Genomic DNA, 20739 nt, shown 5'->3' on the forward strand with positions numbered 1-20739 from the left:
TTTTCCATACAATGAAAAGTGAATGGGGTCCAAGAGCTGTCAAGCTCCATAAATGACAAAAAGCACAATAAAAGCAGTCCATTTGAAGTCCTCTGAAGCCATATGATAACTTTGAGAAGGACCAACATTTAAGCCGTTATTCATAAATAAGGTAGCAAATTTCTAATGACTTCAATTTTGGTTTGTTTCACACACAAAGCTATCATGTGGCTCCAGAATATGTGAAGTATAGTGTATGGACGACTGTTAGGGTACTTTGGTTTTGCTTCATGTAATTGTTTGGAAATGTCTGCTAACCATTTATGTTCATCAAGAACAGAATGAACATCCTAATATTTCCTTTGGTGGTTTACAAAAGAAAGAAAACCATACAGGTTTGGTGCGATTCATTTTTGGATGAACTATCTCTTTAAGACAAGTTGATCTCCATTCAAGATCTCTTTATTTGGGGTAATAAGTTTTAAGTTGCTGGTTAGATCTAACAGGACTTCCCCTCTCATGTCTCACGGACTAAGGTCAAAGGTTTAGGAGCAGAACGCAGTGAAGGAAGCTTTAAGATGTCTTAATTGTCCTTTTGTGTCACGTTATGACCTCCACCGAGACCCTCTTACAGCCCCAACACAGGGTCAGATTTACAGGCCTGATTTCCCCACAGTTCTGCAGATAAGCACATGCTCTTAATGAGAGGGATGGAATAGCAATCATATCCTGCCTAATCAGGTCTGTAATTATGATGGCCATCTACTTATGGTGGAGTTCCCACAGGAAATGGAAGCCACATGAAACAAGGAGTCATACTGAACTGAACAAGATGCATCTGCTTTTGAGTGGACATTATGAGCTCTGGGAAATATGAGGCATTCCTGCTGCCTCAGTTGCCTCACTATGGTTATTGAACAATATGCTTGAAAGCACTAGCATAACTGCAGAACACAAGGCAGTATATTCAATCACATTTCTTCACAGATCAGCAACTGGTTAAGAATCTGCTGTCTTATATGAGTAGTATAATATAAAATAATTTTTTTTGATGTAATTTAATTGGCTACATATTTATTTCTTTATTCTAGGATGATTTATGTTTAATATGAAGTTATTTAGAGGCACTTATATTTGTAATGTTTTCAATAAAAACTCAATATTTTTATCAAGAACGTAACATATATTTCCTGTGATCCAGACAAAAAATTATCTTGAGTTTTTATTTAGGAACATGACAAATATGCCTCTAAATAACTCAATATTAAACATAAATCATCCAGGAATAAATAAATAAATATGTAGCACACTGAAATATGAAAGTACACTAAATATAACATTTTAAAATAAATATTAATAAATACATGAGTAATACATAGAATATATACTAAATATATAAAACTAAATGAATAAATGAATAATAATTTAATAAAAATCATAAAAATAACAAATAAATATATAGAGAGATTAAATTGAAATTAAGAAATTAAAGAAATTAAATTGCATTAAATATAAAATAACATTTTAAAATACATATAAATATATAATATATAACATAACTAGATATAAAACATTAAATAAATGATAAATAAATAATTTAATAAAAATAATTACAAATAAAATAAAATAAAGTATAGTGAAAAAAGAATAGGGTAGCGGTCGACTGGTTCTCACTGATCTGAGATCAAGCTGTGGGGTCAGCAGCTGGACACTACCACACAGGAGCTAATTGCTCCCCTGTGGTTTCTTAAAGCAATTAACTACTCTACTCAAACAAGGAAAGACGAGTGGACTTTTTTACAACCACAGAATGTATGTTGTTTTTTAAACAGGCCAATTTGAGCAATCAAATCATGTAGGAGTCACTCAACCACAGCAATTTTTTATTGCACTTTCCCTTTTCTAGCCTAAGTTAACCTTCATTTGACTTGTTTTCACTGGGATACCATTATATTAAAGCATGGTCTGTGTACATACCAAAAACTTATCTGAGTCTGCTCCACTGGCATGGCCAACAAACACTCCAGCTCCAGCGTCCAGGTCCATATCATCTGGGGACCGCTCGAAATTGATGACTTGAGGGTCTGAGTCACAGTTGAAGTAGAGGGAAACCTTCTCATTCAAAACACTGATGGAAAACCGGGTCCAGGTGTTCACTATGGAGGGCACAGAGAATTTGGCCGCCTCGTATGAACTCTGCGAGTCAGGCTCAGTGTAGTAGAAGATAATATTCTGCTTGCCCCTCTCCACTGCCGACAGCTTCACACCAACATACATGATGTTCTGGGTTGGGTCACTGATGGAGAAGATGACGCCAGGCTTGGTGGACGTGGGCTTTATGTTGAAGATGAGGGAGAAGTCACGGTAGAAGGGGTTGGGCAGGTGGGCCGCAGCTGACTGTCCCACATTGGAGCTTGGGCCAAACACATAGCCAGGGCTGTTATCATTATCAAAGACTTTGGAGACGCCATCAGGTGGAGGATCGCCAATTAACTGTAACAGCGACACTCCACTTTCTTCTGTGGAAGGAAAGGAAAAGAATATGAAGGGACTTTACAAAGAACAATGCAAAAGTGAATGGTCAGGGATGGGCAGCAGGCTCGGGCTAGGTTAAAAGCACTTTATTAGTCTGCTCAAACAAATATTGTAGTGTAAAGTGTTCAACAGCTGAGATGGGAAATCAAGCAGTGAGTATTGACTTTAGTTGTGAAATCCTGTGAGAAAGTATTATTTTTGGCTGTACTGTACATACTGTAATATCTTTGGTAGGGCTGGGTATCGAGCTCAATACTTTTTAGGCACCGACCGAATTGCCTCGATACCATCGAGTATCAAATAATGTCTTGTAGTTCGGTACCAGATTTCGAAACCTAAGGGCATGATTGGCTGTGGCGAGGCGTCAAGGAAAAACAGTAGTTTACACCGGTTACGCCCAGAGAGGTGGGTCACACGTGAGGCTGGAGTGTAGGGATGTCCCGATACCACTTTTTCACTTCCGATACCGATACCGATACCGCAGCTTTGGCTATTTGCCGATACCGATATCAATCCGATATTTTTATTTTATTCTTGAACTAATACTACTACTAATACAATATATGGAAGCACTTTGCTCAATTAACCACATAAAAACATCTCACTCAAATGGAGAAAAAAACTTCTCCAGAGTCCAGTGTATAGTCCACAACAACAGCTGATAATGAAAGACTGCCACCCTTTATTCAAGATATGAGACATGTTTGGTAATTGTACCTGAATGAATTTAAAATTAATTTGCTATATTTCAGATCAATATATTTGTTTCCTTAAAATTTTAATTAACTTTAACGTTATTCTCATCTGAATTATAAATAATTTATTTCTGTATAAAATAATACTACCATTAAAATCACATTTGATTTTCTTTTCAATGTAGAATGTGTAACTTCAAAATAAACAGATTAGTGCTCTGTTTTAGGACAAGAAATGAAAATCTATGCAATATGATGAATGTCCAAAAGATGAGATGATTTTTGCTTTTAAACAGCGCGCGCGCGTGTGTGTGTGTGTGTGTGTGTGTGTGTGTGTGTGTGTGTGTGTGTGTGTGTGTGTGTGTGTGTGTGATTTTGGTTGGGTGACAGTTGTAGGTTACAGTTTGACAAGAGTTTACAGTTTGACAAAAGCACAATGTTATGTTTTACACAAATATAAGTAGGCTAAACACTTTTTGCAGGTTTAATGATGTCCTGTATGAACAAAATTACGGAGTATGTTTTTATGTTTCCACTGTTTGATCGCGACGGTGCCTCTCTCTCTCTGACACACACACACATTCCAGCATTGCAATCTTGACATCGCAGCCTGTTCATTTTGCTGCGTTCAAACCAAACGCGAACAGAGCGTCAAATTTGCGTCTATCGCGTCTAGTTCGATACTTGAACAGTTTGAATCCATTCGCGCGTCCAAAGCGAATAGGACGCGCCGCGCGAGAGTTTGAAGCGAAATAGACGCGCGTTCAGAGCTAAGGCGGGGCTACAGATTAGGTGTCCCTAAAGTACCCGCATATGTCTATGCACGTATCTAACAGTAGTTCCGCATAACATTAATTAATGTGCACGCGAGTTTTATTTATTTTTATACCGTGTATTCTCTGTGTAAATCCATGCACCGAACCGTGACGCACGGACGTTCAATATACGAATAGACAACATGTAGCGTTCCACCCTATAGGTATCGGATTAGGTATTGGATATTTTTTTTTTCTCCCCTCCGATATCCGATCTAGCGTTCTGGGCCAGTATCGGCACGATACCGATGCCGTGGATCGGATCGGGACATCCCTACTGGAGTGTGTACGCGTCCCAACCCCTATAGATGGAAAAGATGTGGAAAAGATCAAAAGTGTGGCTACATTTCACCCGGCTCGATGCCAAGAGTGCGCGATGCAATATTTGTGACAAGATAACTGCTACCATGACCAACAACACGACAAATCTGATAAAGCACTTGACAGTGCACAGAATAAACTTAAGAGCAGAAAGTTGCTCCGTCTTCAACTGCAAGAAGAACTGGAGCGCGTCACAAATTAACCGAAACTCACCGTATAAGCTACTAGCCTCCCAGACATGAGAAATAGGCCTATAGAAAGCTTGAAATGTCTAGTTTTAAAGAAAACCAATTCGAATCGAAAACAAATACAATCTGATTATGTAATCCAAATGAAACGTGCATTTCTCTCTATACGCGCACGTTCACTATACTGCAGAGATGACGAGTCAGAAAAGTCAAATTCATCTTTGCAGCCAACACTGACTCAAAAAACACTAGTTTATTAATAAGCAATTAAAATGTCTCCTTGCAATTTTTTCACAACAGTGCTTTGCGGCAAGCTTATGCGTGCGCTTGAGCGCTGTCATTAAAAATGTTATTTTAGTTCATATAAAGGCTAATGTAATCTTGTTAAAAGATATTTCATAAATGTTTTATTTTATTTCTAAAAAACTATCATTCAGGAACCAGTATCGAAGTCAAGGTGCCGGTATCGATATACAGTAGAAAGATTTTGAACGATATCCAGCCCTAATCTTTGGTGAGCTAAAGTTTTTCTTTAGAAGGAAAATTTGTCAATTAAACAGACAGCTGACTCTCTAAAGAATAGTCTATTTTATGTGACTCATATGTGGGAATTTTTGATATCCTGAAAAAAATACAACCCTTAACAAGAATGTACATTCATCGTCCAGTAAAAATAGAAATTTTTAATAGAAAGTGACCCCTTTGTTTATTGTTCCCAGACACTATGTATGTAATGCACTGATATTTTCAAAGTAAAAATGTTAATGCTTTATACTATGTGAACACGCTAAAAAATAGATTTTATAAGACCCATGAGGCTGCAATAAGTACTTTATACTTTACTCAAGAGGATATAAAACTTGTTTTGACCTGAGAAATGGAAATTTCATGCCAACTACTACAAATATAGGTTTCTCCAAAATAAAAGTCATGTTATCAGTAGTTGACACAAAGGATTCAAAATAATTTAAATTACTAAATGAAGTTTTAGAGACAACCAATTTCAATAAAATAAAACATCACTGGATACTACTTTTTGCAGATGATTATATATATAAATCAAACTGAAGACTGCTGGGTGAGATCAAAAGGCTTGCACTAAAAAAAACATGGACAGAAATCTTCAAACTCATGCTAATATCATTCAACACAGACATATTTAGCTAGTTGTGAAGATAAGCTAGACATGGAAACATCACAGGCTCCATGTGCTGACATGTCATGAGGAGGAGGGAAAGGTGTGAGGTTACAGCTGGACAGCTTAAGAACCTTCTTGCCTCCACACACACACACACACACAGACAAACAAACACACTGCATCCTCCGGGCAATTCTGCTTTTGAGTAAGGACAGTGTGTTTCTTGTTAAAACATCCCTCCTTTTTCTATCATACGGAAGATGATTTTGTTTTGTTAGACAAAGCACATGTAGCATGAAAAGAAAAACAAAACAGCAAGAAAAGAAAAACAAAACGGCATCAAAACAAAACAAAACAAAACAAAACAAAACCAAACCCTAATGAAACGAATCAAAACAAAACAAAACAGCATGAATAAAACCAAAACCAAACAGCATAAAAAGAAAAACAAAACAGCATGAAAAGACAGCTAAAACAAAACCCTAATTTTTATTTTTTTATTTTTTTAAACATACAAATTAAGTGCTCATTATACTAATGCATAAACGTGTGTTTTGTAATCATTTGCAGAAACATAGAGAATTACTTTATGTTCAACTTCTATAACTTTGAGCTGCTTTCATGTTGAAAAATAAATGTTTTGAACCATGACTTGACTTTCTGAAGTTCTGAAAAAGACTACCAAGTATAACTCACAACCACATGGTCTTATTTATCAAACAAGGATCAAAGACCTTTAGGGGCTTACATATTCATCATTAAGTTCTTCAGATGGTGCTTTTTTTGTTATGAGTTGGGAAAAAAACCTCTTGCCTTTGCTGCACATGAAAGGATTAGAAAAGAAAACACTTACGTTTGGTTTTGGTGTAAACCAAAGAATCAACCCTATTCTTTCAGGTGAACCACTGTTCTGAGTTTCACTATTCAAAGAGTGACCCATGTCTTTAGATCATGACAGTATAATGACAAGCTTAGAAGAGGAGGAGCTTTTGGAGCTAACCTCGCATTCCTGCACATGTTCAGGTGTTGCTGTGTAAACAGCAGAAATGCTAAACCAGCATTCAGAATGGCTAATGGCCACATCAATACAAGACTACATTTTTCGGAGACATGTTGGGCTTGTGAAAATCACTTTAGGGAAAACCAGAAACTGTTGCTTTTCTGACAGCAGGCAATAAATTCTAATGCCAGAATCCAGATGTGTGTCGGGATAACATACAGAAGTCCCTGAGGCCATGTGCATCTGCTCTTGTACATGAATACAACAGCCCAGATATTTGACACTACCGACTATCATAAAGACTTTCAATATTTTTACAACTGAAAAGTGCTTCCATTTTTGACAGCATCATAATTACTTAGTCTAGGAAAGACAGAATAGTTTTAAAGTAAATGGATGCAACCGATTTACTGATGCATAATGTATTGGGGGATGTAGGATTTTAGACCTGATTTTATTTTTTGGGAATTGATTGATTGAAATAAGTATGTTACATACCAAAAATTGTAAAATTAATTACAATTATTTAAAAATAATTAAAATATAAAACATATTTCAAATAAAAATATATAAATATAATAACAATTTAATTTGTTAACATAGATCTTACAGAGTACAGACACAATTTATTCTTACTGAAAGCAAAAAAAATAAACATTTTGTCAGTTGGCTGATCTGATTTTGTACAAAACAAAGTAACTAGTTTTAGTCTATTAACTTCTTTCCATGTCACACACTGCTGATGAGACTGATGTGGCATCCATATGTTCACCAAACAAACCAACCTTGACATCAGTATGTGGTCAATGTTTTACTAGCCTGTTGTAATACAGTGAAGATCTTTAAGGGCCACCTTGTTAGAGTTAAATATTAGCGTTTTAAATAAAGTGCCTGTTTATCTTTTTATCCATACTAGCGTTCTTGACCTCTTCGAAACTAAATAGGTTGGTTAAAGCAAATATAAAAACTATTACAGGTGCTTTTACCTTTCTGGGTGGATTTATTACTGAAAACACAAATATGATGTTAAACAACAAAGTCACCCATCAAAATATGACTTAAGGGCTCATGATAAACGCTGAAGTCCTTTCTCAAATTATAGCTGATCAGGGCATATTACATAAAGCGGCGGAGTCCACATGCTGAGAGTATTTGAGGCATATCTAAATTACAAATGGTCTTATAAAACTGAAATATTATTGAAAACTGCTTAATTGTTTATATTGTTGCATAATTTAAACTATATTCGTCACCTACAATAGCACTTGAAAGAGTCAAAGTGCATGAAACTGAACTGAAATTACAAAATGTAACTCTCTCTTTCAAGCCCACATATAAAACCAACATAATCAAGTAACTTCTAACTTGTTCTGCGAGTTTTAGCTTGATGTTAGATTAGTTTACATAAGTTTGCCGTTTTAATCTAAGGCTGTCTCAGAATGCAATTTCTAATCAAGCATTTTAAATAAGATGTGAGCTATAATCAGTTTATCCTAAAGCTTTAAGAGCCTCTTACTAGTAGGCGTCCCTTCTTAATCCTGACAGAAAACGCTAAATCATCAGCATCATTCACTTGCACTTATCAAACGTCAGCAATCAAAATGCCACATGACCTAATTATGCCAAATAAGCCTGTATTAAAGATTTGTTGACTTGTACCTTTTATTGGACACTAGATTAAAGCCCGTAATACAGTTCCGTGCAATTGGAAACCTGCACAGCATCTTTTGCCAATGGAAGAAAGAAGTACGATCCAATGTGACATCAACACTGCCAATTTATCCCAGCAAACCCGTTTAACCTTGGAGGCACAATACAGACACAGAGGACAAGATTCTCAACACAACACTTCCACATTTTTACTTTTTTCTGACAGTCGAGTCATCTTGGCAATTGCAGGAATTGCCCTCTCAGTTGATCCATTACAGAATGAATTGAGCACACTGTCTATTGGCACTCAGAGGCTCTATTGTTGTGGAAAAGGTCCATGGAGGGCCTCTGACCCAATGAGAAATCTCGCACAATCGCTTCCATTTTCCCAATGAAACCATTTTTTCTAAATCTAATAGCTCCATCTACAAGCTTCACTGGAGTCCAGACACTACATAACCCCATTAGGATCTGTGACACTATTTGAGAAAGCTTTCAGAACAGTCACAGGAGGATATGAGATGGGACCATACAGAAGATGAAAGTGTGTGTGCAGCAGTGAGAGGGAGAAACTTACTAAAAGTAATGACAACTACTAACAGAACTATTTGCAGTAGCTTGTAGTAGCTCTATACTACTATTTTCCCCTTTACTTTCAAATAATTTAGCAAGGATCCATTAAATTCATCAAAAGTAAATACAATGATACAAAAGATTTATATTGTTCTTTTGTACTTCCATTCATTAGAGAATCCTGACAAAACATGAATCACAATTTCCACAAAAATATGAAGCAGTACAACTGTTTTCAACATTGACAATAAGAAATATTTCTTGAGCACCAAATCAGCATATTAGAATGATTTCTGAAGGAAACGTCAAATCTTTCCGACACTAAAGACTGGAGTAATGATGCTGAAAATTCAGCTTTGACATTACAAAAATAAATGACACTTTAAAATATATTCAAATAGAAATCGTTTTTTTCTGTATTTTTGATCAAGTAAATACAGTCTTGGTGAGCAAAAGAGACTTCTTTCAAAATCATTTAAAAAAAACTCCAAACTTTTGAATGGTAGTGTACATCAAAGCAATACATATCTGTTCTTTGAGAAGTTCCATTCATTTTAGTGAATCAATTTACATGAATCAGTTAAAGTCTACAAAAAAGTCTACACATAAATATCTGCAACGTGTTTTACTGAAAATTTCAATGTAATACGGTCATCATAATTCAGACTGTATTTGTGCCAGATAAACACACATTCTAAAAAGAAATTGCTCTGTTAAAGTGCTTTAATGGTTAACTAGCTTGTATAGTAGCTTGGGAGGTTAAGGTTTCAGTGCATAGTTTCCCCAGAACCGGTCCACCCCAAGGGAATTCTGATGAGAAAAGCAAATTCCTTAAAATAACAGACTAATTGACAAAAAAACAATCAATTGTAGTTAAAGGAAGACTAGACAGTCTGTCACACATTAGCTTGCCCTTTGCACATGGCCCCAGAGCCTCACAAAGGCTAACAATGGCTAGACACTGTCACACTTAACAACCTATTGCGTGACAATTACGCTTTCCAACACAAGTAGAACACCTGGAATTCACTTTTTAGTTTGCGATGAATTAAATGTCAAATCCTTCACATGTAGCTAACATGAGAACCATATAATTAGCATAACTAAATCTATGAACACAACATGAGCAGTCTGCTGCACCACAGGGACCATCAAGGAAGCTTTACAGCCGCTGAGAAAGCCTCTGACATGCTGCTTGCATTATAAAAAACATTAATATTGTGGTTTGATCTTATCTGCCAATTAGCCTTGAATGTCTCAAAACACTGCCTAATCTAATTTCATTTAGATGTTTCCATTATTTAAGATGACTTTAATTAAGGCTGATGACTAGATTATTTAAACATACACACAAAAACAAGGCTCTGTCTGTTTACACCTAGTATTAAGTTGCTAACATAGGAAGACCAATAATAGTCAGCTCACATAGTCTTAGTTATCAAAACATTTCTAAAAATAAAAAAATAATAATTGAAGTTCATTAAAAACATGTTGAACTTTTGTGACAACATGCCCCAAAAGTCACAATATACGGGGTACGTTGTCACAACGAAGGGCTTTGTAGCAAAATTTGAAACCAAATGTAACTGCAACCATTTTCAACATTGATAATAATAAGAAACTTTTCATATCAACATTTATGTTAGCATTTGGCTGTTGAAAATTCAATACAATATATATATTACAATACAATATATTAAAATAAAGTTATTTTCAATTTCACTATATTGCAGTATTTTTTTATTGAATACTGTACATGCAGCTTTGGTGAGCATAAGAGACTTCTTTCAAAAATATTAAGAACATCTTACAAACCCCAAACTATTGTTTTGGCCACTAAATTTGTAGTTGCCCCAATAAAATGTGACAGCTTTGTGACCCTAAACTGAATTTCTTCCACTGTGCCACTTCAGAATGACTTGGATGGGCTCCTAAAACACGATGTCCACACAAAGTTGTAAATATAACAAGCTGTCTGAAAGATAAAGTCTTTTTTAAACACTCTTTTAAGATAAAGGCCATTTGGTCCCAGCAAACACAGCTTACAGTGCACTAAAAATACTGTACTTGAACAGCACTTGAAATTCAAGCTAGAGACTCAGCTGTTTTTTTTTTTATCATATAAAACCATGGTCCGAAGCTATTCATCATGACTCTATTTGCTCATTGTGTATTTATACATGTTCATTTGCTTCACATGACAGTTTATTCAGTAACCGTGTTTCTAGATGTTTATCACGAAACCACACAAATACCAAGTGAATGTTCTCTGGATTTACTTGGCAGAGGATTGCAATCATAAATTCAGCCTGAACATATGGAATAGCAATTCTGTGTTAAGTCACTCCTGCCAAAAATGTAACCTGAAAGCTGCATTTACTGCGTCTCAGCACAAAGACATACTTATTAGAATACAGATGGTTCTATCCTCCAGCCACAGAGACATGAACATTTATCTGTCCTTCAACGTTAAGAACAAACTCTGGAATGAGGGGGAAAAGTCATATGAACGGCATTCACTGTCAAAAACAACTCAAGATCAAAGTGTATGCATCCCCGCCATTTATTCAATAAAAAGAGCTCATGTTTCAATAAGAAAAACACATAGTTCCAGGCAAAGTACATCAGAGTCCTTTTTGAACATCTTTATTTAATAAAACCAAATTAACTTACAACCAGAAGAGCTCATGGCATTTTCAACATGCCTACAAACAGCACCAAAAATTATTCTGCTTAACTTGCATTGCTATTTATTAATAAATCAGAGTAAAAGGGACTTTCCACTGCCTTAACAGGAATGTAATATATCCAGCTTATTGGTGATGTATGGATAGGTTAACAATTTGACCACTAACTGCATACTCAGATAAGGAACAGTATGCATTAGAGAAGAGCAATGTGCAGAGGTGTTTCTCTGTATTTACCTAAACTTGACAAATTACAGTTCTAAGATACCCCAATTAAATGTAGGTTAAGAAAGAATGTGGGGTATTTTTATGGTAAATTGTTTGACAATCTCTTGTGGATTTATTCTTTTAAGTTTACCAAGTCTGACCACATGTACTGTATGAAACTATGATTATCTGTGCAATTACAATGCACAGGGAGAAGTCACAATTTAAATCATACCTCTCACTACCACTAATTCCTCAAACTGCTAAAATAAAGTTAAGCTACACTAAATGATCTTAAGCAGATCCCTATTTATATAATTGGAAAATTAAATGTACTCAATAGATGTGTGTACTGTTGATACTGGATGTATTCAGTGCTTCACAAGTTGGTTAAGAGTCATGATTCCCAAACCTTCTGACCAATGAACTTACAGGACATTTCCAACCATTCTCGATTTCATTTCAGTCAACAGATAAACAAAATTTTAAGCTAGGGATGCTCCGATCTATAGGCCTCAGATCGGTATCAGGCGATAATCGTATTCTATGACTCAGTCGGTAGTCATTAAGGGTAGGCTACACGACAACGATGTATTAAAACTGTTTTTAGGAATTTTTTTCCTTCACATTTTTTGCATACAGGTCAAAACAATGCCTGTTCACACGGATCTGTGAAAATGACTATGAATTATGCATGCCAGGCCAGTAGTTGGCGATGTCACTTTGTAAAGAAACACTACGTGCATATAGACTGAACATGTAATACGTCACCGTTTTCATAAATTAGTGTTTTTGTAGTTTACACAGAGACGATTACAATATGGTTTTCAAAAACTTGCACTTTGAAACCCGTTAAAAAACAAAACAAAACAAAACGCCATTGTCGTGTAAATGAACGGCTAAAACACATAAAAAGTTTTATGTTTTTAGTTGTAAATGGTATTGTGCAAATGGACCCTACATTTGGCCGATCTCACTAACCGATCGCAATTTGACAATGTAAAACCATAAAAAGTTACCGCCGACGCAAATGAGGCTTTCACGACAAGTTCTGCTTTGTAACTTTGCAAAACATTAGCAAACCTTTATTTAGAGAAGGTTGTCTCAATTCAAACGAGTCCACACACAACATAACATGATGTATAGATCTTGAGAAAATCCTCACGGAGTGACATGACACGATGCTCGGCTAAAGCTACAGGACCTCCAGGAACCGATCGCATGGAAATCGTAACAGTGTTTTCCAACGTCACTTGAAAGTTCAACCAATGGAAACTGGATCGAGGGCATGGTGGGTAGGGACGATATGTAGAGGCCAAATCAAATGGACACTGTTTTACAGCTGGAGTGTGCTTAGACTGGATCGATCGCTCAGATATTGATTTACCGTGCGCCATAGAATAGCAGCGCACAGCTGAAACAGCTGTGGAAGATCATCACTCACCAGCCAGGATCTTATTTCTTGTTACTTATTCTATGTATAAATATTTTTATGCTTTGTGGCGCTTACACATGTAAGTAGTTCTTTTGTTCAGTAAAAGTTAGCCCAGATGCAGTTGACATGATTGTGAACAAGACCAAACATGATTTTATGACCTGTCATATATACTTTCTAATTGTCATCATGTCAAGCACGAATAATAAAATAAATCAATAAATCGCATCACTTTTTTCTGGGGGTTTTCCAGCAGTGTTGTAACATATAAACATTTTCTTACCAAAAACGTATCAAATGAGACCAGGTACTTTTATAGGCCATAATAAGCAATTACTTTTAAGTATGCCACTTAAAATCAAGTGAAATCATTAAATATGCCTACAGGGTTTAAGTGGTTAACAGAGCCAACAGAGAGCTTACATATCACTTTTATAAAGCTTGAATGATCAGGATCGGGCAAACATGATGACAAGAAATTGGTAGTTGGTATCAGCTGCTAAAATCCTGACCCCTATTTTAAGCCAATAAAATATATTAGAGCTAACTAAAAGAAGAAAACAAATTCTGAAAACCACAACAATTCAAGACCGTGGGAACAGAGTCTCATGTGTATTGAAAAACAAACACATAAACATGCAAAGACTTGATTTAGTAGTGTCATGCAGTCATCCTTCACACTTCCATGCAGTTTTGACAAGCGTGCAAAGTGAATACATTAAAACATCTCCCCAGAGACTCTGAGTGCTTACAACTGGTGATGACCACACAACACTAACAGACAAACAAAAACCCTCACCAAGACTGGTGGATGACAAACAGACAGACAGGTGGCACTGGTTGAAAATGCATCTTTCTTTTTTTTTTGAGAGAGAGATGGCATTCTAACCATCCGTTACCTTTCTGGTTACTAACTGACAAGCACCGATACCCATCATGCTTCTCTTCAGGCAAAGAGTGGCACTCCACGGGGAGGCGGCCCTCATCCAGGAGCGTCCAGCAACTGTCACGCAGGACCTCGCAGAAACTGCGACAGGGCAGTGGGGGTGGCAGTCCAGACGGGCCGCACCGCGGTGTCAACAGCAGGCAGAAAAACCATTCCAAACTATGATGGCAGTTTGACCGCAAAAGCCATGCCCATTGGGTTAAAACCACCTGAACTTCCTCCACGCTGCTTTGATTTAGAAAATTGGGCACCATGAAACTATCCACTCTCGTTCTGGTGCAAAATGGCAAATCAGGACCGACTGGCAAGCAGCGAGAGGATTCGACAACCGGCATGCTAGCTACAAAATACTCACTTTCAATGGTTAGTAGATTATCTGAGACAGAGTATTCGGAGGAATACAATGTCGAGTTATCATAATCATCATGCTCAGTAGAATTACGCCCATTTAAATGATTATATGTGCTAACATTTTTAACAAGAATGCTTTCATTAAACTGACTGTATGCTGGGTCACTGACGCTCTGAAGTCCATCCATCTGGTCCACTTTGGTCTCCAGCTTGAGGTTTCCCACATGCAAACTAGCATTTTCAACAGAAATACCTGAAACGTTGGTTGACGTAACATAGGCATCCTGTCTTTCAAATTGAGAAGATCCAGATCCGGATCCAGAAGCAAATTCATACCCATTTACAGATTCAGACTCATCCCCCAACCCGGACCTGGATATGAACTCTGATTCCCCCTCAAAATGACCTCCATTGTAACTGACCTCTTTTTCCACCTCAATTACGGAAGCACTTGTACCTGCTGTCCTGGTCGTTTCTGTCCTCAGTTGGGATGTGGGCCTTATGGTTGTCAGGTAGGCCGGTGTCTGCGTGCCCTTCGTATTTGAGATATCATTCCAGAACCAGCCATGTGTGTGGCGTATGCTCAAGCACACCACAATAAAGAGGCACAGCCAAAACCTCAGCTCAGACATCACGTTCACTTCCAGTCAATTCAGCAATTCAAACAGGATCCTGACATGCCCTCTACAGTAATCCACACCACACACACAGAGACTCGTCCCTGGCTCACCGTAAAGTCACCACAATCAGCCCACAAGCCAGGCAGGAAAAGTTTAGAGGAGGAGTAACATATTTAAAAGAGAGCAGGGGGCTGCTTCGTCATTGGCCGAGCTTGGGACCTTTTCCTCCCCCGTAGCTCCATCTCCCCTTTGTCCTTGTGAAAGAGTGTCTCTGATGATAGATATTCTTACCAAAAATGCCTCCAAGGCGTGCTTTTGTATATGCCGGTGCTTCTAAATGCCCTCGCTGATGGAATTTAGAGTTGTTTCAACTTTTACAGCCTTTGTAGGGGCACAAAAATTCCACAGACCCACTGTTACACAGAAACAAGCTGCTTAAAACACCTCTTAGATACAGACATTTATGCTTTAAATAGGGCTTTTTTGTCATTTGCTGAAGCTCTGTTTTTCATTATAATTAAAAATGAATACTTTTTTGTCATTTTCTGAAGGAAATACTAAAAAAAATCGATATTTAGGTAGTTTATGAAATGTTGCATCAGGGACAACATTTTTGAGGTAATAAGTTATATACAAAGCATGCATTAAATTGATCAAAAAAGACAGTTAAGTAACTTTTACAACAACAAAAAAAGTTTTAAATAAATGCTGTTCTTGTGAACTTTCTATTCATCAAACAATCCTGAAAAAATGTATCACGGTTTCCATAAAATATTAAGCAGCAAAGCTGTATTCAGAAATGCTTCTTGAGCATCAAATCAGCATATTAGAATGATATTTGAAGGATCGTGTGACACTGAAGACTTTCAGCTTTGCCATCACCGGATTTTAAAATATATAAAAACAGAAAACTATTTTAAATTGAAATAATATTTCACAATATTACTGTTTGTACTGTATTTTTGATTCAATAAATGCAGCCTTGATGAGACTTATTTCAAAACATGTCAAAAATTACCGACCTCAAACTTTTGAACAGTAGTGTACATAGTAAAATTATAAATGTGATAAATTCTGAAAATTTAATGGAGTCTGTATGTTACGAGAGATAAAAAGATTATTGATATGAATAATCAGAATGCCTGAGGAATATCAATATGCAATCACTCTATTAAATATAGTTATCAAATGCTATAAGACCAAACTATGCTACCTAGTTAGGACAACTGTTTCACTAAACTTTTTATCCTTCTTGATACAAACTGTGTTCCCTGTTTAGGAGAGACGACATAAATCATTTCATAACTATGTCAATGAAGTTCACACAGAAGCCAGCTTTGAGCTGGAACAAGCTGTCTAAAAACTTGCTTACCTCCAGCATATTGGCTTAAACCAACCCCCAATACAAATCTTGTTCTCTGGTTTAAACTTACAATTAGCTTTGACAGTGGCGACCACATGTTCTGTGCTTCAGTTACAGAGTTATCTTGTGCACTTGTTCAGACAAGCCTAAGGGAGCTGGTGACAGAGACCCTCCACATGCTAACTGACACTCTATAAGCACAGTCAAACTACAAATATTTCTCCTGAAGAAATTTACAAATATGAACACATGCATCAGTGGACATTGTGCCTCTCTCAGTATACTGTAAAAAAAAAAAAAAAACATTTACTGGATTACGTTTCACAAGAAAATACTATTTCTGTCTTATACTTTCAAAATGTTGAAAATGTTAAATTTCAGAATTAATTACAGAGTGTAAACTGTGTCCACGCCATTTTTTTCAGTATATAACGTATGTGAATATACCATCGCAGATTCACATAATGCTATATTACAAATAGTATCCAAATCCCTGAAAATGTTTTACATAAAATCACTATTACTATAGCATGAAGAAATCAGAACACAGCCACTTTTAAAATGACTATATGTTTTTATAATTGTAGGAGACACAGCCAAAAAAAATAAATTAAGTGCACATTGTCAAAAAAAATTGTAAACAAATGGACTACAATTTAGCCGCGTTTCCACCGCAGGATCTTTCCCCAGGACCTAAGGACTTTGGGGTGGTACTCTGTGTGTTTCGACCGCAGGAACCAGGATCTAAATGAAGTTCCAGACAAAAAGTTCCCCCTCAGAAAGTCCCTGCTCACGAGGTAGTAATTTTTTAAAGTTCAGGAACTTTTGGGGGTTGGACTTGGGCGCTGAACACGCTGATTGGTTGAGTTCATGCAGCATTTTGATTGGGTGACTACACACAGCATTTTATTTCAACCACCATTTTTAAAAGTCTGTTGTGATGCTTGTAGTAAGAGTTGTTTGCAATTCAAATCAACAATGGAGTTTAAAAAATACGACAGATGACGAGATTCATATATTAAGATGATGACATATATTAAGTTGATATGCAGAGGACAAAAGAGTTCCTGGGACGAATTGTTCCGGGTAATTTTGGTGGAAACGAGGCTTATGACTAAATACTGACAAAATTTCAAAGAAAAAAAGCTAAAAAGATACAAATAAAACCCAATACTGGTAATTTACTTGTCTGGCTTTTCATTTAAAGCAATCCACTGAAAAATAATGATTTAAACATGTTTTTACAGTACAAAGCTAATTTTACTATTGTGAAGTACTTTGGTTAAAAGTTGAGAAAAATAAAATAAATAAACTCAAAAAGTCTAAAATCTTAATGAATAGTTTCACTCTTTGACAGTGCAGACATCTCAGAGTAACAGTATAAGTCAAAAGATACAATGAAGCCTTGTGTTGTGTTGTGTTTTTCTTATTATCCTCAGAGCTGAATTTATAGTAAGATGAGTCTAGGATGCATAATCACTCTTTTGGGTTTTGATGTGAACTGGATAAAAAGCTGAACCAGGGGATTTGGTTCAAAGAAAACTTTGAGTTCTCTTCTTAAACAGTGAAAGGACACAATGAGGCATGCAGATATTTCAGAAACCTACAACGTCTGCCAAACCCCTTGAGGCACAATAGAGAAGTCAACCCCTCAGAACAATTCATCAAGAGGCACAGCCAAAATTACTGGGGCAGCCCACAGTGAGTGTGGGAATTGCATTAACAAATGCTGAGCAGAAGTAGACAGTCCTCAAAAACACAGCGAATCTAGCATTAACTCAGCATAGCATTTAGATTTTAAGTGGACTCTGCTAGAAGAATTCTCATAGGTTCTGTGGCAAAACCTAGTGAGCAGCCTTGTTGTCTACTGCCTATGTAGACATCTACCTTCTGAGATAGTGTCCAAACTTAAATAGAACCTCATTTAGAACAATTTAAACAGACTCTTCTGTAGGTGTGACAAAAAAAAAAAAAAAAAAAAAAAAAACACACACCGAATTTCCTGACCATTAAAAAGTGCACTCTACAGTATATGGTATGAATCCGCCATGTTGGATTTGTCATGTGACCTACAGTGTCAGTTGAGTCGTTTCATTGCCATTCCTAACTCCTCCCCCATTGCCTCATGGGATAGTCAAGTGTCCATTGGATGTACGCTTCAGAATCTCACCGGGTACTCTTCGCCAATTGTTTTATACTGGACATACTATTTTTTTTCATATACACACTATGTATAGGAAGTATGCAACATCTTTTTACTGGCCATGTCGCTATGCATAATGGGATTGACTTCTACAAGGAGGATACAAGCAAAGCGACATTAGAACTTGGTCAAAAGAAGGTATTATGCTGCTTACATTTTGGGAAAAGGTCACATTGAGAATTAAGCCCACAATTTCTTAAAATGCTGCCTATATAAGTAACTTGGTTTTAGAGCAGAGCCCAAGATTCGAGGAGAAAATCCTCCCAAAATAAATCGATATTAAGTAACCAAAAATGTTTTATTATAGAATTCTGCCAATTCCTACATGGAAGAAATGCATACAGTAAAGTTGATTAGACTCCGGTGTTCACTGCAGGTTAAAGGAAGTATGACTGACTTCATTCTTTTTTCTTCTCATTTCACAGGAAGTAAAGGTTAATGAACTGCAAACACAGCTTTACCCACAAGGACACTGAAACACGAGCAGCCATGAGAACATGACATCAACACATGCTTCTTATTACCTCGAGCCAAAATGTCACATACATCACTGAAGCAACTAACAATTCAATAACTGGCTGAAGTCCTGCTGTTAGCTTTTACATAAGGGTTAATGCTAAACCTCATGATTCAGGTCATCAATGGGTGGGAATCTTAGTTTACAATTCTCCTTGGTGACTCCCTCGCAGTCGTGACCTTTCTCGGCACACACTCAGGGCCAACGTGTTCTCTGCCATCAGCCAAAAAGATTTGTTTGGTGGATGAAAGCTGCACTCATCAGGATGTGATTTAACATGAATTTTAAAATTTAAGGCAGCTTTTACTCATTGCCGTTACAGAACAAAAATGCTTGTGACATTTTTCTTTTGGGGAGTCCCTCATTCCTTTATGACTGAACTGGGATATTCTTGTGCCAAGGGACCCTAATGATTTGGAAAGTTTGGCATCTGAGCTTTGTTTTGAGGAAAACTTATATTAATCATACAACAATAACAGAAAAATAGGTGTCACATGTTAGTCGGAGGAGTTTGAGGTGCTCAGGAGTCAGGATATATGGGAAGTGCAGCCAGAAAGGATGGGTGGCCAAAAGAAACAAACATCCAAAACCGGCATGTTCTCAGTCACACTCCTCTGCAAACTCCTATGAGGAAACTGAGCTTTCCTGACATTTCCTGCCTCTCACTGATGAAAGAAGTGTCCTAAACATGTAATGTCCTTGGGTGTGTTTGAATAAAAAGATGGTTTGGATCAAATCTACATGGCCTCATATGTATCTTCAACTAAATTACCAAATTAATGCAATAATTGAAATAGATGAAAACTATACAGTGTACACTGCTGTTTAAAAGTTTGGAATCAATCAGATTTTTAAAAGAAATTACTGCTTTTATTAAGCAAAGAAGCATTAAATTGATCCAAAGTGGCAGCAAAGACATTTATAATGTTACAAATATTTCTATTTCAAAATAAATGCTGTTCTTTTAAAAATTTCTATTCAACAACGAATCCTGAAAAAAATATATCAAGTTTTCCACAAAAATATTAGGTGTCACAACTATTATATTTTAGATAGATAGATAGATAGATAGATAGATAGATAGATAGATAGATAGATAGATAGATAGATAGATAGATAGATAGATAGATAGATAGATAGATAGATAGATAGATAGATAGATAGATAGATAGATAGATAGTAAAGAATCTTTAACAGTCACCTTTTGTGTTCAAAGGCATACAGCATATACAGTATATAAAATGACATAAGGTCAAAAAATACATCATATGGGGTTTGGACTGCATTGAGGCGAGTAGGAAAACATTGTCAAATAATTGAAAGGATCTTGTGAATTTGAACAAAGCTTTCTATATTTACAGGTGACAGGGAACTTGTTGAGTGCATGTAATTAACTTGAGCATAGGGATAATAACAGCATTTCATCCTGTTTCCGCTGTCTACAGGCTTTCTTTTTAAATGCAGAGAGAGTCTGAACCTCTTACCCAAGCTGACATGCCAAAAGCAGAAGTTATGA

At 36.5% G+C, this 20739-nt stretch overlaps 2 protein-coding genes across 5 annotated transcripts in view; both read right to left on the reverse strand.

Moving 5' to 3' along the window:
* The window catches only part of LOC307164309 (uncharacterized protein), an 83388-nt gene that overhangs the window by 24534 nt on the left and 38115 nt on the right, over positions 1-20739 (reverse strand). For 2 of the 4 annotated variants that reach the window (XM_079880977.1, XM_079880976.1), the window contains exons 1-2: positions 14978-15246; positions 1957-2498 (exon numbers count right to left, since the gene is read on the reverse strand). In XM_079880977.1, the coding sequence (XP_079737103.1) occupies positions 1957-2498; positions 14978-15152 (717 nt within the window). In that variant the 5' untranslated portion in view covers positions 15153-15246. Of the gene's footprint in view, positions 1-1956; positions 2499-14977; positions 15247-20739 lie in introns of those variants that run through there. The other 2 variants (XM_079880979.1, XM_079880978.1) reach the window with 1 other exon arrangement.
* LOC307164661 (uncharacterized protein) lies at positions 12429-14972 on the reverse strand (the record flags this gene model as incomplete). The annotated part of the gene is made up of 1 exon (XM_079881695.1): positions 12429-14972. A coding segment is annotated over one exon (954 nt), but the record flags the coding sequence as incomplete, so codon positions are not given.

This window comes from Squalius cephalus (genome assembly GCF_949319135.1).
Source record: "Squalius cephalus genome assembly, chromosome: 9".
NCBI classification, from domain to species: domain Eukaryota; kingdom Metazoa; phylum Chordata; class Actinopteri; order Cypriniformes; family Leuciscidae; genus Squalius; species Squalius cephalus.